At 42.3% G+C, this 14881-nt stretch overlaps 1 protein-coding gene across 1 annotated transcript in view; it reads left to right on the top strand.

Annotated features, from left to right (window-relative positions):
* RTF1 (RTF1 homolog, Paf1/RNA polymerase II complex component) overlaps nt 1–14881 on the top strand; it is a 131367-nt gene that overhangs the window by 12751 nt on the left and 103735 nt on the right. Inside the window, exon 3 of the mRNA XM_063438995.1 lies at nt 1375–1522. Coding sequence (XP_063295065.1) covers nt 1375–1522 — 148 coding nt within the window. The remainder of the gene's footprint in view (nt 1–1374; nt 1523–14881) is intronic.

The raw sequence follows: 14881 nt of genomic DNA, 5'->3' as shown, positions 1-14881 counted from the left end.
TAAATACAGTTAACAAAGCTAACAAAACTTTAACTAAATTTTTTTTTTTATTCCCTAATTCCCACTAAATTCCACCCACCCAAGTAACTAAATCATATACTAATAAAATTTAACTCATTAAACCAAAAACTTAACCCTTGAAAGTAACCCTTACAACCCTGATCAAACAGCAGGGAAAGGGTTAATTTTTTATTTTTTTTATACAGGGGAAAGGGGTAGGAAACTTTTATTGCAACTTAGCTATTCTTCTGGGACACAATGTAGCACCGATCCGTCTCTCTCCACTTCACAAACCCACAAGAGGTGGAGGGAGGCGGATCAGATATCCCAGCAGCATTGTGACCGCTGTGACTGGCTGTCACAGCGATCACCTGGGCTGGGATATCGGGAATTGCTGTTGCTGGTCTGCCCCTGACTCGGAGGCACCCAGCAACAGCATTAACCCTGCGATCGCCGGCACCGTGGCTATCAGGGGTTAATTTTAACGCGTGACGGACAAGGTCCGTCACTTGTCATTAACGCATTCCCCTGAGTGGCGGACCTCGTCCGTCACTCGTCCTTAAGGGGTTAACTGCTCAATTCAGTCATTTAGGAGTTCAATCACTTTGTTTCTGTTTATGCAGCCCTAGCCACACCTCCCCTGGCTATGATTGAGCCAGCATGAAAAAAAACTGGTTTCATTTTCAAACAGATGTAATTTACCTTAAATAATTGTATCTCAATCTCTAAATTGAACTTTATTCACATACAGGAGGCTCTTGCAGGGTCTAGCAAGCAAGGGTCTAGCAGGGGATAAGAACATCTTAATTAAACAAAACTTGCAATAAAAGCCTAAACAGGAAGTGTTTATGGAAGGCTGTGCAAGTCACACGCAGGGAGGTGTGACTAGGGTTCATAAACAAAGGGATTTAACTCCTAAATGGCAGAGGATTGAGCAGTGAGGCTGCGGGGGCATGTTCTATACACCAAAATGGCTTTATTAAGCTAAAGTTGTTCAGGTGACTATAGTGTCCCTTTAACGGTAAGAAAATTGAAAAGCGGTCTGGTTACTAAGGGGTTAAAACAGTTTGACTTCCTTCATTGACATGACACTCCTACAGTGTGCTGTAATCATTGTGGTCCTTCATTGTTCCTTTTAAATAAGATTGTTTTTTTTGGGGTAGGAGTGTTACTTTAAAGGGTTACAATAATCACTACAGTGGGTGGAATTGATATTGGTAAGGTAGCAGTGATGTTTTTACATTTGTGGAGTGGCAGAGTTGGTCTCCAGTGTTTTTGTGCAAAACTGATAAAGAACTAGGTGATGTCAATGCTATTCTGGCACCATAACCACTACAGTGCACTTTTTTTTTTTTTTTTACTTCTCTCCCGTAGTGGACAGTTGGAGGAATAAAAAACAAGAAGTTGAAAACTGGCAAAGCAATAGAGAAAAAAGGAGTTGTGAAAAAACAGGCAAACCGAACTGCCTCTTCAGGAAGCTCTGCCAAAGATAGCTCGGGAGAGAGTTCTGCACCAGAAGAAGGTGAGATAATTGTCACTAAATGTAATTTGGTTTGACAGGCTTACAATTGGTAGTTTATGTGCTGCAATTAATGCATTGTGAGAGAATATATGTGCAGGCCTTCAAATTCATAAGCTACTGGCTAGGTCCTGAATTTGCAAATAGAACATGCTTAGTTTAGTACTTACTACATTAGGAAAAGTTGTTTAAAGCTATAGTTATAGGAGCTCCTGTCCTGTTAAAAACACACATCTTGAATTCGTGTCTGTATATAGTAATTTACATATAAAGACAAATTGTTTTGTTTAACCCCTTAAGGACTGAGCCAAATGTACACGTTGTAAACAAAACCTGGCATTTGCACTACATGTCTGTCCAACCGTAATTCACCTCTTTCATATTAAATGCACCCACCCTTATTATATATCATTTTATTCAGGAGAAACAGAGCTTTAATTTAATATCAAATATTTAGCTATAAAATATAATTTAATATGAAAAAAATGGGGGGGGTGGTGCGGAAGAAATAAGAAATGTTGTTGTTTTCTTCTACATGACATTTTAACTGTCAATGTCATAATACTGTTTGCTTTTACTGCAATAAAATACACATATTTGTATTCAGCAAAGTCTCACGTGTAAAACCGTACCACCTATGTATAGGTTTTTTGGTGTTTTGGGAAGTTACGGGGTCAAATATAGCACGTTACGTTTGAAATTGAAATTTGCCAGATTGGTTACGTTGCCTTTTAGACTGTATAGTAGCCCAGGAATGACATTTACACCCATAATGGCATACTATTTGCAATAGTAGACAACCCAATGGGCTATGTCCAGAGTTTTTAGTAGCCATTTGGTCACAAACACTGGCCAAAGTTAGCGTTAATATTTGTGTGAAAAATGCAAAAAAAAAACGCCAATTTTGGCCAGTGTTTGTGACTAAGTGGCTACTAAAAAAGACTGGACATATCCCATTTGCAATACCTTGGGTTGTCTACTATTGCAAATGGGATGCCATCATAGGAGTAATTTTAATTCTTGGGCTACCATAGGGTAACAAAGGCAACGTAACCAATGTGGCAAATTTTAATGTGGGGAAAAAAAAATGAAACATGAGCCTTATATTTGACGCTGTAACTTTTGAAAACACCATAAAACCTGTACAGGAGGGGTACTGTTGTAATCGGCAGACTTCGCTGAACACAAATATTTGTGTTTTTCAAAACAGTAAAAAGTATCACAGCAATAATATCGTCCGTGTAAGTGCTGTTTGTGCGTGAAAAATGCAAAAAACTTCACTTTTAGTGGCGATATCGTAATAAATTTTTACTGTTTTGAAACACTAATATTTGTGTTCAGCGACGTCTCCCGAGTAAAAGCGTACCCCGCCATGTACAGGTATGGTGTCTTGGAAAGGGGTTAAATATAGTGTTAAATATAGTGATGGCAAATTAAATTCCCTATACTTTCGGCATGGGTTGTCAAACAGGTCCTGCTAATTGTAATTAATTAAGATACCGAATTATGTAAAAATATTACATAAATATATGTAGAATTAATGTGTGTATATAATTTTTTAAAATTTTTATTTATATATAGGTATATTCATGTATATAGATATATATTTCGTTCTACATGTATTTTGATATAAATATGTATATTAATATCAAAATACAGTTAGAACGAAATAAAACACATCTATATGTTAAATTTTTTAAAATTTTATTTAACGTATTTATGTATGTATGTATGTATGTATGTATGTATATATGTATGTATGTGTATATCTATATATCGATCTCTATACATATCTAATCTCTATACCTCTAATCATAGATATATAGATCTAATCAGTTTCAGTCTACGTGTAATTTGGTATGTATGTATTAATTCGCAGGACACTAATATTTCTAATCGTGCTGTTTATTCAAGCATCAAGTAATACAAAGAAGTGTCGACGTTTCAGTCCTTGCTGGACTTTTTTTCAAGACAGTTTGATGGTGTGGGTCATTTCATTAAAGGGACACTATAGTCACCTGAACAACTACAGCTTAATGTATTTGTTCTGGTGAGATATATAGCTCCCTGCAGGCAATCTAATGTAAACACTGTATTTTCAGAGAAAATACAGTGTTTACATTGATTGATAGGAATACCTCCAGTGGCCGTCACTCAGACGGCCACTAGAGGGACTTCCTATCACGCAGGGCCCTAAAAAGGCCCTGTACACGTCAGACGTATTAAAATACGTCTGACGTGTTCAGGAGAGAGAAGGCACTGTGTGCGTGCCTTCTCTCTCCAGCCTGTCAGCGGAGGAGGGGGGCGGGCAAAGACTGCAAGCTGAGCTGTCGCTCGGCTCAGCTCGCGGCCGCGCACAACATGCGCGGTAGTGCGCTCAGCACTTCAGAGGGCGGCATGAATGCCGCCCTCTGAAGTATGTGCGCATGTGTGGCGAAGAGAGGTCGGCAACGGATTCAGTCTTTCTGCTTGGATTTTTGCTAAGATCTTAAGATCATGGTTGATCAGTGATATAGGCCTGTAGTTTTCTGGTCCAAGTGGATCCTTGTCCGGTTTGGGTATCAAAACGATTGTAGCGCGAGGGCCACAATCGTTGCATTAGGTCTCCTCGACGGTGGGCGGGATCAGTCTCACCCACCGGTCAACGGAGACAGTAGGAGGAGCGGCGCGGAGGAGGAGACAGCGGCGAGGGACATCGTCGCTGCCTCAGGTAAGTGACTGAAGGAGTTTTCACCCCTTCAGTAACCGGGGATTGGGGGGGTGGGAGGGAGAGGGTACCTCCAGTGCCAGGAAAACGGATTGTTTTCCTGGCACTGGAGTTTTCCTTTAACAACATGCAAGATTATATTGATGTATCACAGCATTCATAACATATGTCTTCCCTTAATCTATGTATTATAGTTTAGTTATCACATAACATGTTGGTTGTATGAATGTTGAATCTGTCCACATCATTATCAAACATAAGTTATAGGGTAAATAATTAATACAAGCATATATCAACAGGACACTGATCGCTAAACATGCTGAATACTGAATTAGCAAAAAGGAAGATCACCTAAACATTGCATTTTTTACAAAGGTTTAAACCTCTCTACTACCCTGAAAGAAATTATTGTAAATTCATTCTTATCTTCTGGGTAAAAAGCAGTAAAGTGGGTTCTTCTCATTCAGTCCAAGGGGGGGCCAGTGTTTCCAACGTATGGATCCAAAACGCTTCCCTTTGTAAGAGTAGTGTGTCCCGGTTCCTGCCTCTAGGTGGTTCAGGGACATGATCTATGCCCATGAACCTGAGTGAAGGTAAAGGGGTGACCCAGCTCCAAAAAATGTCTGGCAACCGGAGTAGTTGCACATTGATTCTGAATAGCCATGCGTATAGTAGATCTATGCCCCATCATCTTCTTTTCTCTAAGGTCGTTTAAGGTCTTGCCCACATACACCAGTCCCCAGGGGCACACGATCTGGTATATGACAAAGGCTGGTATATGACAAAGGCTGTAGTGCATGAGATTCTATGTTTAATCTTACATTTTTTACCAGATCGGATGGAAGAATACTTTGCCAGATGAGATATATATCTAGATATCTAGATATCTATATATCTATCTTATTTTACATTGATTTTTTAACTGTTGTCTCCCTAACCGCGATAAGTAAGAAAAACCGGAGGGCGTACTATTATGCCCTGCGGCGTTTGGAGCCACTTAGAATAGGGCGTAATAGTACGGCCTCCGGTTTTAAGGGGTTAACCAGTTCAGGGTGACTCCAAGCATTATCAAAAACTACTGACAACTGTAGTGGTAATGAAGCCAGGAGTAACCTGACCCATTTTTTAAAGGTTTTCCGTCTTACCTGGGTCCCTGCCAGGCTCTTGGTCTCCGCTCTGCGCTTCTGCAAAGCTGTTGTAGTCAAGCTTTGGCTGACGGCAGCAGCTGACTGCTCTCCGCTCATGTAGACGATTCTGTGCAGGAAAATGTCTCACAGAATTGACATCAGCCAGCTGTGCCTCTTGTTCTGGACGAGCTAATGCGGGGTTTCATATTTAGATGCTTGAAGTAACCCTTTTAAGGACAGAAGCAATTGTTCAACGCATGACATCTGAAACACAAAAAAATCATAGAATGTGTGCAAATGGGTTGAAAATGGGTTGGCACTTAAAAAGTCTTAAAATTATAGTGAAACTTATAATTTTAAGACTTTTTAAGTGCCAACCCATTTTCTGACATTTTCAATACATTGCGCATGCGGTACGGTCATTCTTCAGGTAATTCTACAGGAAAGAAATTGCAAGTTTTGAGGTAGACAGACTGCTTTTTAGGGATCTCATTTGCACCATAGCAAAAAATGTCAACACCTGAAATACAACTTAAAAAAAAAAAAAAAAAACTTAAGCGTGGCTACTAGCATATGCCACCAGACTGGTTTCTGTGGAGCTCTAAAACTGCTCCGATCTAAACTAATTGCTGCAGGCACAAGCCACATAATGCACACGACTTTCTACCACACCCCAGATGCCAATATGGGGCGTGTCAAGGCTCTCCGTTTCAAACTTATCTTGGTCGCGGCGGGCAGCTGCCTGGTCTCCCTCCGTTCCATTCCCCAGCGGGTGCGACATTCTTAGGAATGCCGGCTGCCGCGGATCAGGATTTTTTAATAACCTTTACCCACATTAAAGATTGCGCTAACGTGCGTGCGACGTCACGTCATAGACGTGTACGCATGTTTTGGGGGTCCGGTCAGAGACCACCAATTACAGCCTATAGAGGGTTATTTAAACCCAAATTACATTTTTGCCAGTGCCCTGTCCTGGTTTCCACTAGCTGGTGTGTTCCTGATCATGTTTTTTTTTTTTCTGGTATTTGACATTGGCTTTGTTTTGACTTCCCTTATTTCTGGTATCCTTGACTTCTGGCTTTTCTCATCATTGCGTCTCGTTCTGTGTCCCCGAATATTTTGACTATTCTTTGACGTTGGGTCCAGTTAGTCGTTATCCTTAGTCTTTAGGTGTGATACAATTCTGCGTGCTGAATCAACTATAATCCTGACATGACGTCATGACCATAGATCCTGCAGATTTGTGTCAGCACATAGCAGCCTGCGAGAGAAAGCAAGAGGAAAATAATCATTGTATGGATCAATTTGCCCAGGCTTTCAATACGCTCCTAATACGTACAGTTCACTTGCAGCCTGAAGTTCCTCTGGCAGTTACACCCCTGCTTACTGTACCTACACCTATAGTGTATAAGGCACTTACTATCTCCACCTGCACGTTTTAAAGGTAAGACTCAATGCTGGGGATTCCTCAATCAGATTGAGTACAATTTTGAAGCCTCACCTAGGGCCTTCCCCAGGGATAGAGCTATAATTGGGTACTTGATGAACCAACTGAAAGGTAAAGCCTTAGCTTGGGCCAATCCATTATGGGAGAGTGATAGGACTATTGCCCATAATTACCAAGAATTCCTTGCGGAATTCAAATTAACGTTTCTAACCATTGTAAAGGGAAAACAACGCTTCCACTGCCCTAATGCTTATCAAACATGGGAACCTTTCTGTCTCAGGTTATGCCATAGAATTTCACACCTTGGCTTCTGAGGTAGACTGGACTAATAATGGATTAATCACTACATTCGCAGAGGGATTATCCAAAGCTATCCTTGATGAAATTGCAGCCAACGAACTACCAGGGAGGTTAAATGAAATCACTTATATGATGCATATCGATAACCGACTTGGAAACAGGGCGATAACTAGAAATAGAACCAGACGTATGAATGTCACTAGCACCTCGATTCTCCAATTATGTTGTCCCTGGCCCTTCTGTACAGTCTAAACCTGAACTTATGCAGTTAGGGGTTATGAGACTGTTAGAGTCAGAGAAACGGTATAGGAGAAAAAAGGGCCTCTGCTTATACTGTGGCAAGAAAGGACACTTAAGAAATTCTTATCCCAAACGTTCAGAAAACTTACGCACCTAAGAACCATTAGGTTACCGGCTTTAGGTGTGATGTATATGTCACCTGGTACTACCCCAAGTAGATTTCTCCTTATTGTTGCTGTTTAATATTATAAGAAATGTTTATGTGTAATGCCTAGATTGACTCAGGTGCTGCAGGAAACTTTATCAATATACAATTTGCCAGTAAACACTTCCTACCCATCACAGAGAGAACATCACCCCTGGCAGTCAAGGCCATTGATGCGAGACCACTCTCTCAGCCTTTAATTTTTTTTATTTATTTTTTTAATTCTTTATTTTTCGATTCGACAGGAGCAACAAATATAATACAGGATTACGTATTGCTTGCGCAGAAGCCAACAGTGGTGATACAAAAAGCATACAAATAACGTTGCAAAAACACCCTTGGGTTCCCTGCGCAGTTAATCTTAATCAATTGTCTCCCGTCGAGTTTTTTTTTTAGAAGTCTCAGGCATATGTCACTTGCCCCAGAGGAGACCTAATAGGGAAATCTAACCGGATAACTCTAGGTCTCCACATTCCCCTATCACACTGATCGTGCCTGAGGAGATTTTGGTAAAACAAAGAAAAATAAGGAATAAAAATAAAATAAAAGAAATATAAATAAAGATGAAGGTAGAATTGAGAGAAGAGACCTACCCTTAAGACTTGGGAAATGAGAAAAAAGGGTGGTCGGAAAAGTAGGAAATATAGGAAGAGAGAAGGGAAAAAGAGGTGGGGTGCAGGAACCGGGACGCGGCAAGAGCGGGACGAGCAACTGGGGCAAGAGCGGGACGGGCAAACAAAGGCCCCCTACACCCTGTCTTCCTGGTCTATATTATCAGTCCACAGCGGATCCCGCTACGCTATTATCCAAGGGCTCTCAAAGTTTCAGGAACTTCTGTCGTCCCCTTCACTCGCGCTGTCAGGTCGTCCATCAATCGACAGTCACGGATCCTAGATATCACGCCCGTAATCTCTGGACGTTCAGGAGAGAGCCACGCTGTGGCAATAGTACGTCTAGCCCCAAGGGTTATTTTGTGGACCAGTGTCTGCTCTCTTTTGGTCCATCCATCGAGGGATCTGTTCAGTAAGTACGCCCATGGATCTAGTAGTAGGGGCTTGTTAAAGGTCTGTGTCAATAAATCCTCAACTGCCTTCCAAAAGCTACGTAGTTTCGGGCATTCCCACCACATGTGGAGATACGTTCCACAGCCCCTCCAGCAATCATCCGTATCCAGCTTGTGCATCTTAGAGTTTGACGGGAGTGGTATACTACCGGAACATGGTTTTCCATGTCTGTTCCTGGAGGGTCACGCAGACGGAGGAATTTTTGTTAGCTTTCCAAATGTCTTGCCAGTCCACTCCCTCTAAAACTTCCCCTAGATCTGTCTCCCACTGATCGGCATAGGCCAACCGCCCATTTTCTTTGTTCTCCGTGCTAAGGTGGGCATATATGAGTGTTATCATGCCCTTGGGGACGGCCCCTTCTAGGCATAATTTTTCATAGAAAGTCAGCCCTTCTTGCGCAGCTCCCTTTATGTGAGACTTTCCAGCGAAGTCCCGGATCTGAAGGTAGCAAAAAAAAATCCGTCGGGGTTAAGTGGGACTCTCGTTGGAGTTCGTCAAATTGGACTATCTGTCCATTACGGTATAGTTGGTAAATCCGCTGCAGTCCTATTCTCTCCAAATTCCGAAAATCTTTAGGGCCATACCCGGTGGAAATTCCCTGTTCAGGAGTATCGGGGTCAAGGGGAGGGGGATGATGCCAATCCGTGTTTGCGATTGTTCTCATCCCAAATGTGAAGCGAGTTTAGTATGGACGGGCAAGTCACCCGTATCGGAGGCCTATATTCCTTCGGGACCCACAAGGTGAACGTCCCACCCCACCATCATGGATTCTATTTCCACCCATCGTCTTTCTTCTGGCGGAGAGTGCCACATCGCCACCTTTTTCAGCTAGGCCGCGAGATAGTAGAAATAGAGGTTTAATAGGCCCAAGCCTCCTCTATCCTTTCGTCTGTATAGGACTTGTCTAGATATCCTGTGTCTCTTGTTACATAGAAACATTGAAACATAGACTGTGACGGCAGATAAGAACCATTCGGCCCATCTAGTCTGCCCAGTTTTCTAAATACTTTCATTAGTCCCTGGCCTTATCTGATAGTTAGGATAGCCTTATGCCTATCCCACGCATGCTTAAACTCCTTAACTGTGTTAACCTCTACCACTTCAGCTGGAAGGCTATTCCATGCATCCACTACCCTCTCAGTAAAGTAATACTTCCTGATATTATTTTTAAACCTTTGTCCCTCTAATTTAAGACTGTCCTCTTGTTGTGGTAGTTTTTCTTCTTTTAAATATAGTCTCCTCCTTTACGGTGTTAATTCCCTTTATGTATTTAAATGTTTCTATCATATCCCCCCCGTCTCGTCTTTCCTCCAAGCTATACATGTTAAGATCCTTTAAAGGACCACTCTAGGCACCCAGACCACTTCAGCTTAATGAAGTGGTATGGGTGCCAGGTCCAGCTAGGGTTAACCATTTTTTTTATAAACATAGCAGTTTCAGAGAAACTGCTATGTTTATAAATGGGTTAATCCAGCCCTCAAATCCTCTAGTGGCTGTCTCACTGACAGCCGCTAGAGGCGCTTGCGTGATTCTCACTGTGAAAATCACAGTGAGAGCACGCAAGAGTCCATAGGAAAGCATTGTTAATGCTTTCCTATGCGATCGGATGAATGCGCGCGCAGCTCTTGCCGCGCGTGCGAATTCAACCGACGGGGCGGAACGGAGGAGGATCGGAGGCAGAGAGCTCCCCGCCCAGCGCTGGAAAAAGGTAAGTTTTACCCCTTTTCCCCTTTCCAGAGCCGGGCGGGAGGGGGTCCCTGAGGGTGGGGGCACCCTCAGGGCACTCTAGTGCCAGGAAAACGAGTATGTTTTCCTGGCACTAGAGTGGTCCTTTAACCTTTCCTGGTAAGTTTTGTATCTTGCAATCCATGAACCAGTTTAGTAGCCCTTCTTTGAACTCTCTCTCTAAGGTATCAATATCCTTCTGAAGATAGGGTCTCCAGTACTGTGTACAGTTCTGCAAGTGAGGTCTCACCAGTGTTCTGTACAATGGCATGAGCACTTCCCTCTTTCTACTGCTAATACCTCTCCCTATACAACCAAGCATTCTGCTAGCATTTCCTGCTGCTCTATTACATTGTCTGCCTACCTTTAAGTCATCAGAAATAATCACACCTAAATCCCTTTCCTCATATGTTGAGGTTAGGACACTATCAAATATTCTGTACTCTGCCCTTGGGTTTTTACGTCCAAGATGCATTATCTTGCACTTAACCACATTAAATGTCAGCTGCCACAACTCTGACCATTTTTCTAGTTTACCTAAATCATTTTCCATTTGGCTTATCCCTCCTGGAACATCAACCCTGTTACATATCTTAGTATCATCCGCAAAAAGACACACCTTACCATCAAGACCTTCTGCAATATCACTAATAAAAATATTAAAGAGAATGGGTCCAAGTACAGATCCCTGAGGTACCCCACTGGTGACAAGCGCAAGCTTCGAATATACTCCATTGACTACAACCCTCTGTTGCCTGTCACTCAGCCACTGCCTTACCCATTCAACAATATTGGAATCCAAACTCAAAGATTGCAGTTTATTGATAAGCCTTCTATGTGCAACAGTGTCAAAAGCCTTACTGAAATCTAGGTAAGCAATGTCTACTGCACCACCCTGATCTATAATTTTAGTTACCCAATCAAAAAAATCAATTAGATTAGTTTGGCATGATCTCCCTGAAGTAAACCCATGTTGTCTCTGATCTTGAAATCCATGTGTTTTTAGATGTTCAACAATCGTATCCTTTAACATGGTTTCCATCACTTTCCCCACTACTGAAGTAAGGCTTACTGGCCTATAGTTGCCCGACTCCTCCCTATTACCTTTCTTGTGAATGGGCACAACATTCGCTAACTTCCAATCTTCTGGGACTACTCCTGTTATCAATGATTGGTTAAATAAATCTGTTAATGGTTTTGCTAGTACACCACTAAGCTCTTTTAATAAATGTGGGTGTATTCCATCAGGTCCCATTGACTTATTTGTCTTTACTTTTGACAGTTGAAATAGAACCTCTTCCTCTGTAAACTCACGTGTAATAAATGATTCATTTATCCTTTTTTTTAACAGAGGTCCCTTTCCTTCATTATCAGCTGTAAATACCGAACAAAAATATTCATTGAGGCAGTCAGCTAGACCTTTATCCTCATCTACATACCTTCCTTCTTTTGTTTTTAATCTAACTAATCCTTGTTTTACTTTTCTTTTCTCATTTATGTATCTAAAAAAAGTTTTGTCCCCCTTTTTTACTGACTGTGCTATTTTCTCTTCTGTGTGTGATTTGGAAGCTCTTATAACTTGCTTAGCCTCTTTCTGCCTAATCTTATAGGTCATTCTGTCTTCCTCACTCTGGTTTTTTTTTTTTATAATTACTAAATGCTAACTTTTTGTTTTTTACTATTTTGGCCACATCTGCGGAGTACCACAGTGTTTCTTGAATTTTTTGCTTTTACTGACAAGCCTAATGCAATTTTCTGTTGCCTTCAGTAGTGCAACTTTTAAATAATCCCATTTCTCTTGGACGCCATTTAAATTGCTTCAGTCTGATAATGACTCCTTTACATATTCTAATTTTAGAAAAGTCTGTTTTTCTAAAGTCTAAAACTTTTGTTTTTGTGTGGTGTGACTCAGTCACTGTTCTTATATTAAACCACACTGACTGATCACTGGATCCTAAACTTTCACCTACAGTAATATCTGATACCCAATCTCCATTTGTTAACACTAAATCTAGTATGGTCTCTTTACGAGTTGGCTCCTCAACGACTTGTTTTAGAGACAATCCCAGTAGGGAGTTTAGAATATGTGTGCTCCTGGCACAAGTAGCTATTTTTGTTTTCCAATTCACATCAGGAAGATTAAAGTCACCCATGATGATAACTTCCCCCTTCATTGTTCTGCCAGATGAACTCACCGATTGATCTTTGTAGCGGTGTCAATTGGGTTATAGTAACGCGGATAGGCAAGGCTTGGAATAAGAACAGGATACGTGGGAGGATATTCATTTTGACTGAGTTGATCCGCCCAATCCAGGAAATAGGTTTGTCCGTCCACTTCTCTAAATCCCCGGTCAATGTTCGAAGTAAGGGACCATAGTTGGCGGAATATAGGCGTAGTGGGTCAGCTGTGAGTTGGATACCCAAGTACTTCAAGGCATCTCTTTCCACTCTAAGTCTGAAGGTCTCTCGTATGCGGCTTACGTCTGTATCTTGCATATAGATCGGCATTGCACTGGACTTTTGCATGTTGGCTTTATATCCCGATGTCGCTCCATACTCCCATGACATCTTGCAGTGCCGCCATGGAGTCCAGGGGGTTTGTGATGTTAAGGAGGACATCGTTGGCGTACGCCGAAACGGTAAATTCGCCATCTCCCACCTGCACTCCCCGTATGTCTGGATGTTGCCTGATAGCTTGGAGCAAAGGTTCCAGAGCCAGTACAAATAGAAGGGGGGAGAGTGGGCACACCTATCTGGTTCCGTTAAATAGCTGAAATGGTGTCATTGGGGCTCCTGTAATCTGTACCTGCGCCCGCACATCGTGGTACATTGCTTTTGTAGTTGTTATGAATTTGTCTGGGAACCCCAGGTGTTTCAGCACCGTGAACAGAAATTGCCACCGCACCCTATCAAATGCTTTTTCTGCATCGATGGTGACCACAAACGTCGGCGTCTTCGAGGTCACCTGTTTCCAAATCAGATCGATGTTCCTCCTAGTGTTTTCAAACAGCTGTCTGCCCTGGACGAAACCCACTTGGTCGGCGTGGACAAGAGAGGTCAGCAACGGATTCAGTCTTTCTGCTTGGATTTTCGCTAAGATCTTAAGATCATGGTTGATCAGTGATATAGGCCTGTAGTTTTCTGGTCCAAGTGGATCCTTGTCCGGTTTGGGTATCAAAACGATTGTAGCGCGAGGGCCATATTCGGGTCTAGCTGACCCCCCTGTCTGAGAGTGGTGAAGAGCCTGATCAGTGGAGGCGCTAGTTCCTCCTTAATGACTTTATAATAGGAGCCATCAGGTCCTGTTGCCTTGTTGCCTTTCAGGCTCGAAATGGCTTTATATACTTCCTCCTCGGAGATATCCGCCGCGAGAATACTCACTGCCTCCCTCTTGAGTTTAGTCATCCCGAGTTTGAGATACTCGAGTATATTCTCTTATTCTTTTTCATCATATGTCTGTTTATCTGGAGTATGATTGTATAGAATTCTTCAAACACCCGAACAATCTTGTCTGCCTCGATTTTGGCGTGCAATTCATGTGTCTGATGGCTGTTATATGGGAACGTTCCTGTCTGGGACGCAGTGTCATGGCAAGGAGCGAATCCATTTTATTGGACTTTTCATAAAAGGTCAGTCTCGACCAAACCATGGAGCACGCTGCGTCATCTAATGGCAAAGTCCGAATATCCCTCCTTACCGCTTCCAATCGCTCGTAGTTCTCCGTATCAGGGGCCGTTTGGTGTTTCAGTTCAAGGGTCCTCAACTGTCCCAGCAAAGTTTCCAATCGAGAATGTTTCAGTTTCTTTCGTCTGGTAGCCAGCTTGATGAGAGACCCCCTGATCACAGCCTTATGGGCGGCCCAGATCGTGCTCGCATTGACGTCCGGGGTATTGTTTGTGTAGAAATATTCCAGGATTTCCAATCGTATCTGTTCCCTCAAGGCAGGGTCTTGTAGTAGGGATGCGTTTAATCTCCAATTCCATGGAGAGGCCACGCACAGGTTGCCCAAGATAATGGACACATCGGCGTGGTCCGACCATGAGATATTTCCAATCTTCGAGTCGACTATCCTGGGCATGCCCAATACATTGGTTAAGAAGAGGTCGATCCTATCTCAGCCTTTAATTATCCACGAAACACTACCTATCACTACCTATCACTACCTATCACTACCACGATAGTATTACACAAAGAACTCATCACATTTCAGTTAATGGCTTCCCCATCTTGTCCCATTACACTTTGATTCCTGTAGCTTGTTAAGCATTACCCCATTCCAGTATTTCCCCTTTTGCCCAATCAACATGGGGGTTAAGAGAGATGTTTGTCACCTATTACTAAAAGAGTAATATCTACCTACGCCTCAGTCTACCGAAATTCTTGTGCATTATAGGGAGGTTAAAGAAGCGTTTAAGAAGTCACCCAGATACGCTACCCCCTCACAGATTCTATGATTGCTCCATAGATCTGTTACCTGGTACTATACCCCTAAAAGGGGAGTATATACCATATCACCACAGGAGAGTAGTTATGGAAGAATACGTTGG

Source organism: Pelobates fuscus, chromosome 13 (genome assembly GCF_036172605.1).
Source record: "Pelobates fuscus isolate aPelFus1 chromosome 13, aPelFus1.pri, whole genome shotgun sequence".
Taxonomy (NCBI): domain Eukaryota; kingdom Metazoa; phylum Chordata; class Amphibia; order Anura; family Pelobatidae; genus Pelobates; species Pelobates fuscus.
The sequence above is the reverse complement of the archived record's forward strand: the minus strand, read 5'-3'. Positions and strand labels throughout refer to the sequence as shown.